The sequence below is a fragment of the Conger conger genome, chromosome 17 (genome assembly GCF_963514075.1).
Source record: "Conger conger chromosome 17, fConCon1.1, whole genome shotgun sequence".
Lineage (NCBI taxonomy): Eukaryota > Metazoa > Chordata > Actinopteri > Anguilliformes > Congridae > Conger > Conger conger.
In genome coordinates, this window is record NC_083776.1 from 99,252 (window position 1) to 118,778 (window position 19,527).

The following is a 19,527-nucleotide window of genomic DNA, read 5'->3' on the forward strand; positions in this document are numbered from 1 at the left end:
TGAGCATCAAAGGCAGGTCAAAGAATGGTTTGTGTGATGCCTTGGTTTTTTGGAAGTCACAAAGGGGTCGTTGAATACCGCCAGGGTAATAGCAGCATATTTTATTAAGACCCTCCGAAACAGCGGCTGCTCTGGATCTCCGGACTGCGTCGCTGACGTGGTTCAGCTCTTCCGTCACCATATCTCCATATCCTGCTCCTTCCTTGTTTGGTCGCTCTCCTGATGCCATATTGAGATAGGATTCAAAAACCCACTTCTGTTCCAGAGTTCTGTGTCCTCTAGCTCTCTCTTCAACTGCTCCAGTACATAGAAAGCACTGTGCTGCTACTATGGACAGGCTGTTTTGTTGCATTTTGCATCTAGGTTAGGATGCAAGTCGATTGATTTCCTCAGATGTTTGTTTTCATACAACAATGCTCATATTATATATCCATGCAGGCTTTGCAACCCAATACAGAAATTTCCCACCTGCCTCTGATAAGATACCAGGTAAAACAATTGCTTTAACACATGCATTTTACATAGGAGCAAATAACCAACCAAACAACGTGATCCCACATTAGGGGAATTTTTATTTTAATATATTTAAAATAGCTGGTGTCAGTTCCATCACCTATAAGCACTCACAAAAAGCAGGAGACATGAGGAATGTATGTATAGAGGCTCTGTGTGTATATCATTGTCACCATTTCAATTTACTGTACATTTTTCTCCAACAGCAAATTAAACACCAACAAACTATACCATGTTTTGGCATAATGTCATATCCCACACAGGTTACCCATAGCCTGCTGCCAGCTCGTCACTGGCCAGTGCAGGGTTACAGTTATGTCCAAAGATAAATGAAAGACAAACAAACAGATTAATCATTCTCTATCAGCAGTATGCATGCAGTCCTACAATGTAATCTCTAGCTCTCTGCTGTCAAGTTAAACAGCAGGGTGCTTTTCTCCCCAATATGGGGGATATACAAATATACATACAGTAGCTTCAGACCCCTTCAGTTTTTGCAGACTTTATTGTGTTGGCAATTTAATTTAGTTTAGAATTTATAAAAGCATTTATAAAAAATCTAAAACTGAAATCTCTCAATTCCTTAAAGGTACAATAGGTAAGATTTTTGTGTTAAAATATTGTTACAAGACCATTGTAAATCCCATATTATCATTGAAAAAGGTTCATTGACACGTTGACTCACCCTCTGCCTGTGTTTATAGTCCTTACATTGGGGTTTCAAAATTGACAGTTGACGGACCGACAAGCTGTACCAAAACATTGTACAGCTGTACAATAATTGAAGCTCATTGGTTGAAAATTAGTTCCAATTGCAACAGCCAATGGCATGGGGAGGTTCAATGTCAGCGCGTTCACAGAGAGATAAGCAGTGTTGCGGTTTGAGGGTGTTTGTTGCTGCAATTCCTCTCTTGGCCATTAGGAGTCAGAAATGACAGATTGTACCTTTAAGTATTCAGACCCTTAATTCAGTATTCCTGGTTATGGTCTCCTGTCCTCTACTGGCAGGTATCCACATCACGGTTATTTTGAATGCAGTTTTATTGCAGAACCTTGAACTCACTACACATTTGAAGTCCTTGTAAAAGTCACTTCCATTTCTCCTGTAAGGGGGGCTCACCTGGGGACACTGGTCAGGTATGTAAGCACATTGTGGAATTCCTGCTCCTCAAGCTCATTGAATGCTGGGAACTCTGGAAACATGATGATCGGGCTGCCGGTCTTTCCTCTGCCACCTGAAACAACAGTCAGAGCACATATTACATGCGAAACAATAGTCGTAAGATACATTACACCCGAAACAAGTAAGTAAGTACATTTTATTTATACACCTTTCACAGACAGAGTCACAAAGTGCTTCACAGGATCTAAAATAAAAATAAAAATAAATAATAACAATAATAAGACATAAAAGAACAGTCAATAAAACCAATCACAAATAACAGGACATGAAATAAATGGAAATACAGTGACAAAAACGGCTAGACGCCTGTCTGAAGAGATGAGACCTCAGAGACCAGCTGACAACATATGGGTGGAGGAGATCACGAAAGTAAGCAGGTGCCTGACCATGGAGGGCTCTATATGTGATCACAAGAACCTTGAACTGGATCCTGAAATTGACAGGTAGCCAGGGTAAGGAGACCAAGATAGCAGTGATATGACATGACCTCCTGGACCTGGTCAGCAGCCTGGCAGCAGCATTTTGGACCAGTTGTAGGCGGTCCAGAGATGATTTACTGAGGCAGGTAAAAGGCGAGTTACAATAGTCCAGGCATGATGAGATAAAAGCATGTATAATCATTTATACAACAGACCTGAGTTTAGTAATACTTCTAAGGTGGAAAAAACATGTACGGGACAAAGACTTAATGTGCTTGTCAAGACGCATAGCCTGATCAAAGATAACACCAAGATTTCTCAATTTCGAGCGCATGTTTGACTTAAGAGACCCAATACAATTTACAACATTAGAAACAATATTATCAGCAGCAATGAAGAGGATTTCAGTTTTGTCTGCATTTAACTGAAGAAAGTTACTGGCCATCCAGTCCTTAATGGCAGACAAGCAGTCATGTAGTACATTGAGTTTATCAATCCTGTCAGGTTTAAAAGAAACATATAACTGAATGTCGTCCACGCAGCAATGAATTTATTAATAATGATACCTAAAGGAAGCATGTACAGAGCAAACAAAATCGGACCCAGAACAGTCGTAAGACACATAACAGCCGAAACAACAGTCGTAAGACACATAACAGCCGAAACAACAGTCGTAAGACATATTACACCTGAAACAACAGTAATAACACGTATTACACCTGAAACAACAGTCTGAACACAAATTACACCTGAAACAACTGTCATAAGACATATTACACCCGAAACAACAGTAATAACACTTACTACACCCGAAACAACAGTCTGAACACAAATTACACCCAAAACAACAGCCGTAAGACATTTAACACCCGAAACAACAGTCGTAAGACACTTTACACCCAAAACAACAGTGGTAAGACATATTACACCTGAGACAACAGTGGTGAGACATATTACACCTGAAACAACAGTAATAACACTTATTACACCTGAAACAGTCACAACATCTATTACACCTAAACAACAGTCACAGCACCTATTAGACCTGAGACAAGAGTCACAGTATACACTAACAGAGCACTTTATTAGGAACACCTGGACACCAACTTATTCATGCAATTATCTAATCAGCCAATCATGTGGCAGCAGTGCAATGCATAAAAATCATGCATATACAGATCAGGAGCTTCAGTTAATGTTCACATCAACCATCGGAATGGGGACAAAATGTGATCTCAGTGATTTTTACCATGGCATGATTGTTGAAGCCAGACATTTGCCAGAGGTTTGAGTATTTCTGTAACTGCTGATCTCCTGGGATTTTCACACACAACAGTCTCTATAGAGTTTACTCAGAATGGTGTGGAAAACAAAAAACATCCAGTGAGTGCCAGTTCTGTGATGGAAACACCTTGTTGATGAGAGAGGAGAACAGAGAATGGCCAGACTGGTTAGAGCTGACAGAAAGGCTACGGTAACTAATTTAAAAACTCTGTACAATTGTGGTGAGCAGAAAAGCATCTCAGAATGTACAACACCTCAAACCTTGAGGAGGATGGGCTACAAAATCAGAAGACCATGTTGGATTCCATTTCTGTCAGCCAAGAACAGAAAGCTGAGGCTGCAGTGGCTCAGCAAAACTGGACAGTTGAAGACTAGAAAAATGTAGCCTGGTCTGATGAATGTCAAACATAGCCTGGTCTGATGAATGTCAATTTCTACTGAGGCATAAACTGAGGTCAGAAACTGGTGCCAACAGCATGAATCCATGAACCAAACCTGCCTTGTGTCAACAGTCCAGGCTGGTGGCAGTGGTGTAATGGTGTGGGGAATGTTTTCTTGGCACACTTTGCACTCGTTAATACCAATCAATCATGGCTTGAATGCCACAGCCTATCTGAGTATTCTTGCAGACCATGTGCAGCCATCTCCAGCATGATAATGCACCATGTCACAAAGCAAAAGTCATCTCAAACCTGTTTCATGAACAACACAATTAGTTAAATGTTCTTCAATGGCTTTCCCAGTCACCGGATCTGAATCTAATAGAACACCTTTGGGATGTGGTAGAATGGGAGATTCGCAGCATGAATGTGCAGCTGACAAATCTGCAGAAATCACATGATGCAATCATGTCAACATGGAACAGAATGACAAAGGAATGTTTCCAACATCTTGTGGAATCCATGTCACAAAGAATTTAGGCTGTTTTGAGAGCAAAGGGAAGCCCTACCCGGTATTAGTTTGGGTTCCTAATAAAGTGCTCAGTGAGTGTATATTATCTATCAGAATATGGTGTGTCAAAAAATGGCCCCCCTTCAATATACAGCTCTTTTTTTTCTTTTTTTTCTTTTCTGAGAAGCTGAAAGTCTTTTGAGCATTTCCATACTTTGACATAAGTTGACCATAAGTTGAAATTGCTACGATGAGAAGTTTTTGAGAATGAGAGCTACGTTTATGTGTTTATTTGTTTTGTTTTTGTCTGTGTTATGCCTGCCCCCGACAAGGGTCCTGGCTATGGATATGTGAATAACATTACTGGGATAGGTTTATATTTAGGATTTACCTAATATATAGAAAAATATATGACATTAAAAATAGCCTACGTTTCTGAAGTCTGTTGGTGCCAAATGCCAAACTGCAGCTACTCCCACATGTAAAATTTATCAAAATAATCAATGACTAATAACTAACAGGATGATGCATGTCACAACTGAGGTAGAAAAATCCTAGCTCTCCTTCTGTGGCTTGCTGTAGAATTACACATGTCCATATTCCTTCACCACAAGAGGGCACTTAAAGGTTTCATAATGGAGATAAAAAGATTCATCATCAGGAGTCTCGATATCTCAAGTCTCAAAATTAATATTTTGCTCAATCTTAATGTGACATGGGAGGGGACATTGCCTGTGCAATTTAACAATTAATAAAATGGGAGGGGGATCATCTTAAAGAGGAGAAACTCCCAATTTATAAACCCAGTTTGTTGTTAGGATTTGCGTTCGATATTTAGTTGCCGAATTGAAATATACAGTCCCCTCCAAAAGTATTGGAACAGCAAAGTCAATTCCTTTGTTTTTGCTATAATCTGAAGAGAAGTTGAGTTGAAAAGATGTACATGAGATTACAAAATTTCAGCTTTTAGTTCCTGGTATTGTTTATCTAGATTTGGTAAAGAACATAGAACATATCACCTTTTGTATCACACCACCCAGTTGCCCAGATGAGTCCTGTTAGATTGATTGGTTAAACAATAAATAGTTCTGAATGTCTACTCCTGGCTTTAGCCTTGGGTTTTGCCTGTGAAGACTGCATTTCTGTTAGAAAAGATAAACCAACATGAAGACCAGAAAGCTGTCTTTGGGAGAGAAAAATTTGAAGCTAAGAAAAAAGGGGAAATCCATTGCACAAGCATTGGGGATAGCTTGTGCAACAACTTAGAATGTCCTGAAAAAGAAAGAAACCAATGGCTTACTGAGGAACTGAGACATCTAACAAGTCGACCAAGGAAAACAACAACAGTTGATGACAGAAACATTGTGAGAGCTGTGAAGAAAAAACCCCAAAACATCAGTCAGTAACATCACAAACAATGTCCACAGGGCAGGAGTGAAGGTATCTCAATCAATGCTTGTGTTCAAAGAAGACTCAGAGAGTAGCAATATTGAGGCTATACCACAAGATGCAAACCACTCATCAGTAGTAAGAATAGGAAGGCGAGACTACAATTTGTAAGGGAGTATAGAGTTGAGCTACAAAACGTCTGAAACAAAGTCTTATGGAGCAAGATCAACCTCTACCAAAGTGATGGAAAGGCCAAAGTGTAGTGAAAGAAGGGATATGCTCATGATCCAAAACTTTCAAGCTCATCTGTGAAGCGTGGTGCAGGAAGTGTCATGGCTTGGGCTTGCATGGCTGCTTCTGGAGTGGGCTCACCAATCTTTATTGATGATGTAATTCATGATGGTAGCAGCAGGATGAACTCAGAACATTCTGCTGGAAAAATTGACTTCACTAGGGAGAAAAGGTGGTATCACCCGACCTTAACCCAATTGAGCATGCATTTCACCTCCTGAAGAGGAGATTGAAGGGAAAATAAAAGCTGAAATTCTGAACTCTTGTCCCGTGATCATCTTTTTTATCTCAACTCCAAATGTATTCAGTGTATTGCAAAAACGAAGGAATTGTCTTGCTGTTCCAATACTTTTGGAGGGAACTGTACGCCTGAGTTTCTTTGAATGTATTCGGGGAGTTTCACTTTGATTAACAGTGTTTGTGATTATGCTGTTGCTGTCTGCCCAGTATGCTGCTCGTGGACTACATTAGATACAACATAAGCAGCTTCAGCTTCTGTACGACTAGAGAATTGTAATCCAATGTTGTGATAGTGTAGAGGAAAACGTCAACACCACAACATAATTTTGGAACCACACACACACAATGAGCAGAGCATTGCAGATGTTTAGTTTTTTGTCTGTAATTTCACGGTTTTCTATACGGACAATCGCAAGATCCACAGAGAGAACGCGGCATTATCAGAGCATATCACCCTGACTGGCTGTTGGTTTTCCATCACCATGGAAACAGAGTCGCGACGAGACTGGCAGTGGGCAGGCAAGCGGGGGATGTAGCCTATCCAATCGGGAGTCATGTAGCAGCTCGAATGACCTTGCCACGGGCGAAGGACTCGAATAGCCATGAAGAACAACGACGCAGAAAGTGAAATCCACAAACCTGCCAGTTCAGGGAAAGCAGCTATTACATCTACATTGCGCTCTGAAGTAAATCGTGCCAAAATGGCCATTCCGTTTAATGCAGGTTATTATTTTTTATTATCGAATGTTTTCATTATTTTCATTAAAATTTGAAGTGTGGATAGTTTGACTGCGGGTTTTTAAAGTGCGGATGGCGTGACCACCAACAACCAATCCTTCCATTTAATTCAAGATAAAAGTAAAAATAGGCAAATTCAAATAAATGATTTAAAAGCTTGAAAGAGACATTTTAAAGACATCAGCCATAACAAACAATGTTAAAGCTACACTAGGCAAGAACATCATATCAAAAAAACTGAACGAGTGGACTTTGCTCATTGGCCACAACAAACATCCACAGTTTCATGAATCGAACATTTACCAAGGGTGGAGAAAACAGCGGTCAGAATAAGTCATTGAGTGAGGAAATCACAGTGTAAACACAGCCTGGGATAAAGGAGGAGATGCTCACAATGCCGCAGGGCCATTTTTCTTTAGTGTTTAATGTAGTAGGCGACTAATTGGAACTAGATAGCCTCGGCAACTTCTGCCTGACATTGAAATCGTTAAAAATCACAGATTTTCCCGCAAGAACGAACCATGACTAGGCTGAAATAAGCAAGTGACTTTCCATTCACAGGGATACGGCAGGTGTTAATGTAAGCTAGGTGTTAAAAGCAGTGCTTAAGATCACAGATTGACTGGGATGTCTTCCTGTCCAGCTATAATTATTATCCTCAACTATACTTTTCTGGCTGGTTTATCTTTAAAATGTCATTCAGAGGGAGGAACATCAAACAAAAGTATGTGGAGGAATGAACTGTACTTGCAAACCCTACTCACAGTGTTATTAACTGTATGTCACATAGCTTTGCACACAAATAACATCTACACTACATAAAAGCATAACATACCACAACTAGATAAACTGGCTTCATAAATTGCAGAATTAAGAATGTAGATGTGAAAAATGACACAAATGACACAAACAAAGCACAAGTTATAGAAATAAACATGACAACTAAACACCAAATAATTACAAAACTGGAACCTATATAAACAGGGGAAAAAACAGCCCAATGAATCCAGACACACAAACTAGATACAGTATTTATATTACAGTGAGTGCAGGCGAAGGGAGGAGAGATGGAGACACAGCTAATCACAGACTGCAGGTGGAGCTCTGCAGTACTCAAAGAGTCTCTTTCCTGCCTGCATTTTCCAGGGTAACTGGACCCAGGGCTGAATCTGGGTCAGGATTGGTGGTGTGACGGAGAGAGACACTTTCCAGGGGAGGGATGCTCAAATTTCTTTGGCTCCGTAACGTGAGTGGGTCACAGCGTTAGAGGTTCAGTGATACAGTCTGGCACCCACACATCATACCGGTATTTTTGCTAATTAACCATGTAAACAATGGTCATGCATCATTTTTCTAATTATTTGTAATGGTCCAGTTTGTGGTCCGAACTGGTTAATGTCATGTCCGGTCAGAGTAATTGATGGAAGACAATTTGCGTTAATGAATTAGCAAGTCAATGACTCCCTGGTCGCATAGAATGGCAGGGGTCAGGTCCGCTTGTTGCCAACCCTGATCGCGATTACACTTCCAGCTGCATTGACTAATTTTAAACCTGGCAACCGTACTTTGGGTAAATGCATTTTTGCCTTGCAGCCATGTTGATTTGTCATTCCAGTGGCGTGGAATGACAAATCAACATGGCTGCAGGACAAAAATACAAAAATGGGGGTGCCAGGTTTAAAATTAGTCAGAGAGAGACGGGAGGGAGAGGAGGGAGAGAGGAGAGAGAGAGAGAGAGAGAGAGAGAGAGAGAGAGAGAGAGAGAGAGGAGAAAGAGGGGGAGAGAGGCGAGAGAGAGGGAAGAGAGAGAGGAGAAAGAGGGGGGAGAGAGACGGGAGGGAGAGGATAGAGAGAGACAGGAGGGGGGAGGGAAGAGAGAGACAGGAGGGAGAGGGGGAGAGGGGGAGAGAGAGAGAGAGAGAGAGAGAGAGAGAGACAGCAGGGAGAGGGAAGCGAGATGGCGATGGACTCACCGGATAGGAAGGCAAACTGCTTCCTGAGGTCAGGCTGGATGTCTGCAGCACAGAGGGGGCTGCTGTCCTTCTGCATGGTCTCATCTGCGCCAGGGAGAGAGCCGACAGTGGAGACATCAGAGAATCAGTCCAAGCGTGTTGGTCAATACGTACATCACAGGAGGAGGCAGGTCAATATCATCAGCGGACAACCCAGGGAGCACATCAGAGAAGAGCTCTGCACTTTTGTTGAGGTGCAATTGCACACAAACACAACTGACATACTACTGAAGGGACACAGCCCAAAGCATTAATCACGCCATGAGTCAGAACTGAGTCAGCTAATCTCCAGAGATAGAAGCAGATACAGAAAGAATGAAGAACTCTGTTTATTTCCACCAGGGACTTGGCAGTAAATGGCATTAAAGTAATGTGCATCAAGTCACGTTCCTGGGGGTACCAGAAAGGGGCACCCTGATTATTGAGAAGTATCCAAGTAGCTCTTGCTACCTCTCCCAAGTTGCCCTGGGCTGGCCAAGCCACCGCTGTACTAAGGGGGTATCGTAGCTCAAGCGCTGTTGCCCAGAATATTGGCTGATGTACCACAACAAGAGCATTATATTCTATCATCAGAAATATAACCGTGCGTTTGTCTATATATACGTACAACCTGTGCGTTGACAGCTAGAAACTCAAACCACAACAAAATTATACTATGATATAATACTCAGGTTGCAATATCCTTTATGTATGCTTTTAATGTACAGAATTATGAACTTTACAGTTCAAATTTTTTTTTCCAAAGGAAATAGATCTCACTGCGGGAGGGAAACAGGAAGTGGAGACCAGGGGCCTCATTTATAAACGTTGCGTATGCACAAAAGAATGCGTACGGCACTTTCTAAGCAAACTTTGGCATTTATAAAAAACAAACTTGACGGGAAAATGTGCGGTCCTCCACGGAAACTCTGACCCATGCATACGCACATTAACTGGAGAAATGAGAAACTGCGACTCCAATGGCAATGGGATGAAACGTGAGAAATGGTGTGAAATTGATACCACTGTGTAAAATAAATCAAAATATTACCTCTCACGTATCATATATGAAGAGTTAATTTGCAAAAACGGATAAAAGCCTCTCTTACAACGAATAAACAAACAGCTGTTTGATTGATGCTCCCTGGAGTGCCCAAAAAATATGATTTAGGATGATAAATATAAACGGAGATGTTGTTGTAAAATAATGTAGACGAATTGTTAAACAATACTTCATGTTATTAAATGTATTCTCATAAATAATATGGTGAACAGTCGGACAAATTACGCTGCACTGATGCCGTTTACAATGCGTCAGTCGGGCAGATACGAGTGCATAGTTTCATATATTGTTATCCTATTCATATATTATGTTTTATAATGTGTTTATTGTTATGGATTAGTTCGTTTTATCTCTTAATTTTGTAACTGTGTTTTCAATGGTGCTAGACAAATAACGTGTATTATTATTATTATTATTATTATTATTATTATTATTATTATTATCATTGTCATCATCACATTCGTTGTGCAGAACTGTTCGTCATTTACAATCAATCAGGATAATTCCCACACCTGTAGCTTTTCAGAGGCAATCAAATGGCTGAAATCCCTTTTCTTGGCCTTTCAGCGTTTGCCATTGTCATCTTCGTGAAATGCATATTCATTAGGGGTGTTTCACTGCCTGTGGGCGGTACATGAAGCTGGCAAAGGTGTGCCACATTTAGAGTTGATTGTGATTTATAAAGGAAAACTGGCGTGGGACGTGCGTATGCACTTTTTTATAAATCAGAATATTTTTGTCCGTACGCATGTCCTGGGTTTCATGCTTACGCAACCTTTTGACGTGAATCCTACGCACAGTTTTATAAATGAGGCCCCAGGTTATGGTAAAGTCACTCACCCAGGACAAATAGTTTCACAAGAGTCCATATACAGTACAACCCCTTGCCAACTTCAACATCTGGTACAGGAGGCTAAAGCAAACCCAGGCATTCATTTCATAATGTTATCAAATGATTAATAAATGCAGTTTAAAGTTTCAACAAACAATGGCCTGTGCCCACTGGGGATAAGGTCAGTGATACAGACTAAGATTTCTACTCGCAGAACTAGGTCATGAAGAACTGAGATGGAGTCAGACAATTACAATGTAGTCATTTATACAGAAGCTCTTATTCAGAGTGACTTACTGTGCAAGAAGTGAACTGAATGGAACTCAGCTGGGTGAGACTAATCACCCATTGTATATCATTGTAGTGAAACTGTTCTTTAAGAAATAGCTGCAGTGAACAAACAAATTGCCAATATGATTTAAAAATATGAGTTTTTCTTGGAGGAAGCAAATGAGGTTTGTGATTTAACAAGTGATTTAATTTGAGCATGTGCTGAAGGAAGATGTTGGGAGGTGGCTGGCAGTGGGTGCACCAATGGACAAACTTCCCTCTTTCTCTTTCCACTGTGTGTACATGTCCCTTGGGGACCAAAACAATGAAAACTGAAAATGCAAATTGCCAACAACTAATCGTTTAAACCCCTCGTTGAGATCAACCCTGCATTGCTCCAGGGGAGGATTGTCTCCTGCTTAGTCTAATCAACTGTATGTCGCTCTGGATAAGAGCGTCTGCCAAAATGCCAATAATGGATTCACACAAGAGTCCCAGGAAGCTGGGGAAGGTGAGTCCACCCACTGAAGCAGTATGAGCCACTTTTATAGCTGGGGAGATTTGAAAAAGAAGAGCACATTGTGCATTTGGATGGGGGCTGAAGAAACTACAGCTGCCCATTAATAGCCGGCTTGCTTGTGTCTAAAGAACAGCCCAACGGAAACACAAGGGCAATGAGGAACTACTGTCCTCAGATTTGGCTGATCAAACATTTCTCTGAAACTCGAAGGAGAAACATAAATTTACAGTTGCATGGAGGGATTAAAATAATTTCATCAAATGATACGTTTCATTCAACTTCACCCTGGGCTATTTCACCTTTTGTGTCCCTCTGAAGAGCAACGCCCCTGATAGCAGCATCTCAATGCACTGATATTACTGAAGTGTGCAAACAAAGTACACGTAAGGTAAAATAACAAAGTAAACGTAAGGTAAACCTGGAAGGAGCCCCCCATAGGCTGCAGGGGGGCCTTACGTAACTCCACGGTTAAGATCCCATCGTGATGCATCCCAGGAGCTCACATGCCTACAATAAGTCTTCATTTGTTGAGTGCACACGTGCTTCTTCCCTGTCCTGGCGTAATGACTTAATCTGCCTCCCCATGGTTTGATGGTGTCTCCGACTCAAGCCCTCCTAGTCAGAATAATCTGTGCAGAGACCATGCAGGAAACTAGCCCTCCTAGTCAGAATAATCTGTGCAGAGACCATGCAGGAAACTAGCCCTCCTAGCCAGAATAATCTATGCAGAGACCTTGCAGAGAGCTATCCCTCCTAGACAGAATAATTTGTGCAAAGCAAAAACCATGTAGCCTTCCCTAAAACTCCACAGGAAGTGGTGATAAGCAGGAGGTTTATCTGGAGAGCAAGATATTATGATAAAATCAGAAGCTAGCCTCGTAGACATTCCAGGAGATGCCTGAACTGGCAGCAGATTTTGGGCAACAGGTTTTTTCCTCATATGGCAGACACCCCCCTTCCCCCTCTAAAACAGCATAGAAAAGCATCTGGCAAGAGTGTTACTCAACTGATGATGTGTTCTTCCTTTTCCTTCAGCTGCTGGTTAAGAAGACTGAGGTGGCTGAAGATCCAACTAGCCCCTGTGCCTTTGTAAACTCATACACTGCACATACTAAACTGCAAACCCATGCACTGTGCATGCACATACTAAACTGCAAACCCATACACTGCATATACTAAATAGTAAACCCATGCACTGTGCATGCACATACTAAACTGTAAATTCATACACTGTGCATACTAAACTGCAAAATCATACACTGCTCATACTGAACTGCAAACCCATACACTGCTCATACTAAACTGCAAACCCATACACATACTAAACAACAAACTCATACACATAAGATGCTCACATTAAACAGCAAATTTGTTCACTGCACATCCTCACATTAAACTGCAAACACACACACTGCTCATACTAAACTGCAAACCCATACACTGCACATACTAAACTGACAACTCACACAACGTCCTCACATTAAACTGCAAATTTGTTCACTGCACATCCACACATTAAAGTGCACACTCATACACTGCTCACATTAAACTGCACACTCACACATTGTACATGCACATAGTAAACTCGTTGTTAGCTGATAGCAGGAGTTCAGCAGTAAAACTAAATACGAACAGCTCCAGAGACATTAATCAGGAAAAGTCACGCAAGACATTACATTTTCCCCAGTCCAAACACAAATCATTTGATGAGCATATCCACACACAAGGGTAAACATGCACTACATCATCAACATACTAGCATATCTACTTTTCTGCAGTTTTCGTCCATGGTCAGGTCTGGTCATGGTGTGGAATTATGCTGTCCCAAAGCATGAATGCTCTTCTTAAGTAGCCTGTCCCACCAACTGACTCAATTTCCATAGCAAACTCTAAATACAGGATGTTCCTCTGATGAGAATCACACAAACACATACCCAGAAATGACACACACACGCACGCTGTTGCCACAGTCGAACACTCCCACAGAGTACAGCAAATAAACTCCAGAGAGTGAGAGTTTGCTATGTTTGCTTTTACTATGAGTTCTGTACAGAATCCTGAAGCGCTTAGTGATGTGCAAACAGTACAGCCCTGTACCGAAACGCGTTTTACATCTCCTACCAGACAAACAATACTGTCACCAAACCTTCTGTTCACTTAAGACAGGAAAAGGAAGCCAAAATGGATGCTGGCAGAACAGGTTTTTCCATGCAGAGGCATCTCTCCTGTTTTGTAGCAGAGGGACAGACTGCTTTCTGTTACTGAGTTTGGCACTTCTTACATCACCATCTCCAATGACACTAACCAACCACAGCACACAGAAGCAAATCCCATCGTGTTAGTATTCAGCTGAAATACATTCAGGCTCACTCACATTCATCACCTCCCTCCCCCTCTCTCCCTACACACACCCCATGCACACACTTTCCCCCAGTACCCCAGTCCTAGGGCCCCAGGAGGACAGCAGGACAACACAGAATGTTCCAGAAACCAACGGATAGAGATAGCTGGTGCAGGAAGGTGAGTGGACTGACACACACATACACACTCGCATATACACACATACGCATACACACACACACACACACACACACACACACACTCACATACACACTAGCATACACACTCGCATACATACACACAGACCCACATACACACAAGTACACATGTATGCATGTGAGCACACACACACACATACATACAAAGAACAGAAAGCTGTGCTGACCGGATGCTCTGCCTGGTCCCAGCACTCAGAGGGAGATGATGGTGGCATCCGATCCTGTTGTCTCTCACAAAGCCCCAGCAGGGGCCCTTTTCACAACAAGCAGCCTATCAGGTGACAGTCTGGACCCTGGGGGGTGTTACTGCACCCGCAAAAACTCAACACCAACCACTTTAAATCACCATTTTCCCCTCTGAAGAGTCTTTGAAGCATGGACTCTTTCTCGCCCAAGGGATCAATAGAGGCGTTCGTATGGGGGGGGCAGGAGTGGCACACAACGGCAGCATTCTCACACTCCAAGGGGCAATTCCCAGCGTCTCGATACAGGGATGCATTGCTGAAACTGAAGCGTCAATGCCCCACCCACAGTGGAGCGTAGGAGGGAATAATATTCAGAAGTAGAAGGGAAATTGAAGAGCCAAAATGGGGACTGCATTTTGCACCAGTGTTCTGTGTAAGAACATTTAATCTACAGGTACATGTCATCTTCAGGTTCAGCAAACAGATTTATCCTGAATAGCTGCATAGTTGAACTCATGAACTTGAAGTCATTAATATTTTGCATAGTTTGCATGTATATTTTAATGTTGTATTTAAAATTGGTTCTCCTTCATTTAAAGATAAGAGGGGGTTTTTGGCCAGAGGTTGGGAAAAATGTTCCCTGATCTGATCACATCACTTTATCTTTTACAGACTTATCTAAACACGTTACTCCTCTACGACAGATGTAGGGGCTGCATGTAGGGGCTGCACGTTCACGCTGCACGTTCACGCCTGTTTTCCGTTCTGGTTCCTCAGTGGTGGAATGACTTGCCTACCACTGTCAGAACAGCAGAATCCCTCCCCCTATTTCGACGCAGACTCAAAACCCACCTTTTCAAACTCTACCTTAGTCCTCCCTCCTGATTTCCCCTGCCCCTCCTTTCTGATATCCCTATCCTTGTCTAACCCCCCCCCCCAAAAAAAAAAAATGTACTTCTGATGACAACTATGTTTAGAACAGCATTTCCTGTGTATTTTGCTAGTTTCTGGATGTGATGCTCTGACTTATGGTAGAACCTATGCACTTGTAAGTCGCTTTGGATTAAAAGCGTCTGCCAAATGACTAAAATGTAAATGTAAATGTAGGGGCGACATGGCTCAGGCAGTAAGAGCAGTCATCTGGCAGTAGAGGGTTGCCGGTTCGATCCCCCGCCTGGGCTGTGTCGAAGTGTCCCTGAGCAAGACACTGCATTGCAGCCAATCGCCGTCGGTGTGTGAGTGGGTGTATGAATGGGTGAATGAGAAGCATCAATTGTACAGCGCTTTGGATAAAGGCGCTATATAAATGGCAACCATTTACCATGTACAATGAAGGAAGTGTTTATGTTTGTAAGAAAAGAGAGAAACAAGAGATAAAATAGTGTTCTTAATACAACACCCCAAATAACTTGGTCACTGTGTGAAAATAAATGAGTTAGTTGTGCTTAATCATATTTGACTGGTGAATAAAGGCATAGAATTCCCATAGCCCCTTCGGGAGATGACCTCAAGCTTCGAGAGTACCTCAGCCCTTCAGCACATGCAACACCACATCAGGAAAACCACAGCCTTTGTTCATCTGTAAGTGTATCATGAATTGTGCTTGCGGTGCTGATACTGGTTATGCCCTGTGGATACACAAACCAGCGCACAAACCAATCAAAATCATTCTTAGGTCTTGGAAGAGTTCCGGCATTTTCACACGGTATCATGGTGACAGGTTCCCATTGTATGTGTGTGTGTGAGTGAGAATGTGTGTGAGTGAGAATGTGTGTGTGGGGGAGGGGAGGGAGGTGGGGTGTCCCTGTTCCATTCTCTCTGTGTCCCAGGCTGATAATTTGACAGATAGGGGATCAAAGGCACCTTTCATGGCTACCTGACCCAACCCTCACCCCCCAGTAGGTATGATGCACTCAGAGGTGCTAGGGTGGGATATTCTGGGAGCAGCATTTCAGTGAGATGGCCTGAGACTCACAATGACTCCTGACATTATACCCCTGGTACAGACCCCAACTGCCCAGCTCCAGGCACACAGGCAGGTACAGACCCCAACTGCCCAGCTCCAGGCAAACTGGCAGGTACAGACCCCAACTGCCCAGCTCCAGGCAAACTGGCAGGTACAGACCCCAACTGCCCAGCTCCAGGCAAACAGGCAGACGAGTATGAGAGCACGCTGCAAGACCCTGGATGATGAGGCCCGGATCAGCTGACATGTATCATTACATTACATTACACTAAGGACACAGAGCAACATACAGTTGATTAGACTAAGCAGGAGACAATCCTCCCCTGGAGCAATGCAGGGTTAAGCGCCTAGCTCACGGGCCCAACGGCTGTGCAGATCTTATTGTGACTACACCGGGGATCGAATCACTGACCTTGGGTGTCCAAGTCAGTACCTTAACCACTACGCTACTGGCCGCCCTTTCACTGAGGCCACTGCAAAGAAAAAAAAAAGAGTCCAATAGGAAATAACTTGGCCCATATCCCAAAAAAAAATCCCTTGAGACATGGATTTAATTTTTGCATGATTGAACTAATTTAAACAAGGACACTGTAACACTTCCTGGAGGAGCACAGCAGGTGTGTTTATTCTTCGTGCCATTTTCCGTTGTTGGATTCTGGAACAAAAACGATAAGTGAACATCATATTTTTGGGACAACATTGTTCTATAAAATGTGCATAACTGCTCTAAAATGCATCAGAATGTGATCTTCATACGTAAACACAGAGTGCAATACCTAAATGTGATCTTCATACGTAACACAGAGAGTGTAACTAAATGTGATCTTCATACGTAAACACAGAGAGTGCAATACCCTCGTTACTCCATTCCCACTTCCTCAGGCTGTTCAGTGGCTTTCTGATTAATTGTACATAGACCTACTTAGATCATCAGATTTGGATAAAACATTAAGTGTGGGGTCTGCAGCCCTTAGCTGGCTGTACTGCTGCAGAATCCAGCTATGCCAGCATGACCAGCTTGAAAATTGAGCTGGTCAAGCTGGTGATAAGCTGGTCTAGCTGGGTATGAGCTGGTCAACCAGCATGTCCAAGCTGGTCATGAAGCCAGTCTAGCTGGATATGAGCTGGTCAACCAGCAAGTACTGGTACCTTGACTGAGCTAGTTTCAAAACATGAACTGGTCAAACCATGTTCAGCTAGGAGCTTGTCTGGACTGGGGAACCTGCTACCAGCTGTATTTTTCAGCTGGGCTGACCTACAGTATGTGGCTGACAAAGAGATGAATGTGCAGAGACAGCAGAACCACATGCACCTCCATCTTTTAATAAGGGTGGACCTTAACATCCGATAAAGACAGTGACAGGTAATCCATTTAATCGTGTTTGCCTACAGGAAGAAAACGTACAGGGCACTATCACGACATGGATTTGCAAACAGGTGTGATTCTCAGGTGGGACATTGCTAATGTGCCCCGGAGAAGAGACTTCAGTCTGAGACTGAAACCCAAAGGTGTTGGAAAAACAATATTTGTCCACCCACACAGACAAATACAGCCTCCGCCCGGGCGGAAGACAGCTGTGAGCAGGACCATTTACAGTAACAGACACATGCCATTTCATCTCCTCAGTCCTAGAAAGCAAGACAGACTTTTGGTCGACAATAGTCTCAAACACACTTCTGCCACACTCCCACATTTGCCAAGCAACCAAAAATGTTACACGGTGTTATATTCTTGGGGAAAAAATCTGATAATGCTTCCTTTTACACTGCCCAAAGTGCTAGGTATTCACAAGGTAAATATGTATCATGCTACAATTGTAATAAAAGGTCTAGCTTGGTTATAGACTGAGTGTAATTGTATAGTTCCTAGGAAATTAGACAATACCTTTATTTAATAGATGTATTCTCAAGAACGTATTATTTAAATTCCTGGGAAGCACACAGGCTATAAACTCTGGCTATAATCAAACATACAGTCAGGTCCATAAATATTTGGACATTGATAAGCTTATTGTTATTTTAGCTGTGCACCACAGGATATTGGAGTTGGAAGTAAAAAATGAGTGCAGACTTTCAGCTTTAATTTGAGGATATTTACATATAAGTCAGGTAAACACAGTAGGAATTACAGTACTTAATACATTGCACTTTTAATTAATCACCATAGATTCAATTGTAATTTTTTTATACTTGGTTGCATATCTGCATGCCATGACTTCCTCCTGATTCCTCCTGATGACTTCAAAATCATCAGGGTCTAAATATCTTATTTTCCAGTTGTCCTACAAACGATACTAAAACTTTAGAATGGATCTGTATGGGAATTTGGGGGGTGGGACTAGATTCAACTGTAAATTATGCTGATACAGTATGGAACACATTTTGGCTAAATGGCTTTAAGTCATCAAGGGTCCAAGGTATCAAATGAGCCTCAAACCATTGTGCTGTTGTCAGATATGCTGCAGATGGATCACTTCAAGGGTTGTTTCTCCTGATATTTCCATTGGTTTCAGTAGGACAATTATTCAGGAGAAACAACCCTTGAAGTGATCCATCCTTATCTACTGCATATCTGGTGGCAGCATGACGGTTTGAGGCTCATTTCATACCTTGGACCCTTGATGACTTAAATCCATTTAGCCAAGAAATGTTTTCTATATGTTTGAGCCCCTAAAATTGGGGGGACTATGAATAAAAAGGGCTGTAATTCCTACACCATTCACCCGATTTAGATGTAAAGCTGAAAGTTTGCACTTTGAGCTCATATTCACTATTTACTTCCAACTCCAATAGCCAGTGGTAGGGAGCTAAAATAACAACAACTTTGTCAATGTCAAAATATTAATGGACCTTACTGTAAACCTTTGATAACTACAAAGTAGTCAGTTGAAGTAATAAGCAATAGAGGAGGTGTTTCTAAGCATTTCAGTTTCAGTTACTTAGTATTTGCCTTTTTTTACGAGTGATAATTACCTAAGTATCTATTATTCTTACCACATTTTTATCTGGTAAATGTCTACTACATACTGTAGAGGATTGTAAACATCAGCATTACTAAAAAAATCTCTATGCAAATACTGTATATGAAGACTGTTTGTTTTCACAGTCTACTCCTACTCCTACTCCCAGATTAAATAGGGCTTACTATGTGGCATTTCCTTTTAATAGCAGACAGCATCCGTGTGTTGTTTGTA

At 42.0% G+C, this 19,527-nt stretch overlaps 1 protein-coding gene across 8 annotated transcripts in view; it reads right to left on the minus strand.

Annotated features, from left to right (window-relative positions):
- LOC133116459 (guanine nucleotide exchange factor DBS-like) overlaps positions 1-19,527 on the minus strand; it is a 57,820-nt gene that overhangs the window by 33,713 nt on the left and 4,580 nt on the right. For 7 of the 8 annotated variants that reach the window (XM_061226011.1, XM_061226010.1, XM_061226015.1 and 4 more), the window contains exons 2-3: positions 8,922-9,005; positions 1,634-1,748 (exon numbers count right to left, since the gene is read on the minus strand). In XM_061226011.1, the coding sequence (XP_061081995.1) occupies positions 1,634-1,748; positions 8,922-9,005 (199 nt within the window). Of the gene's footprint in view, positions 1-1,633; positions 1,749-8,921; positions 9,006-14,349; positions 14,412-19,527 lie in introns of those variants that run through there. The other variant, XM_061226014.1, reaches the window with a different exon arrangement.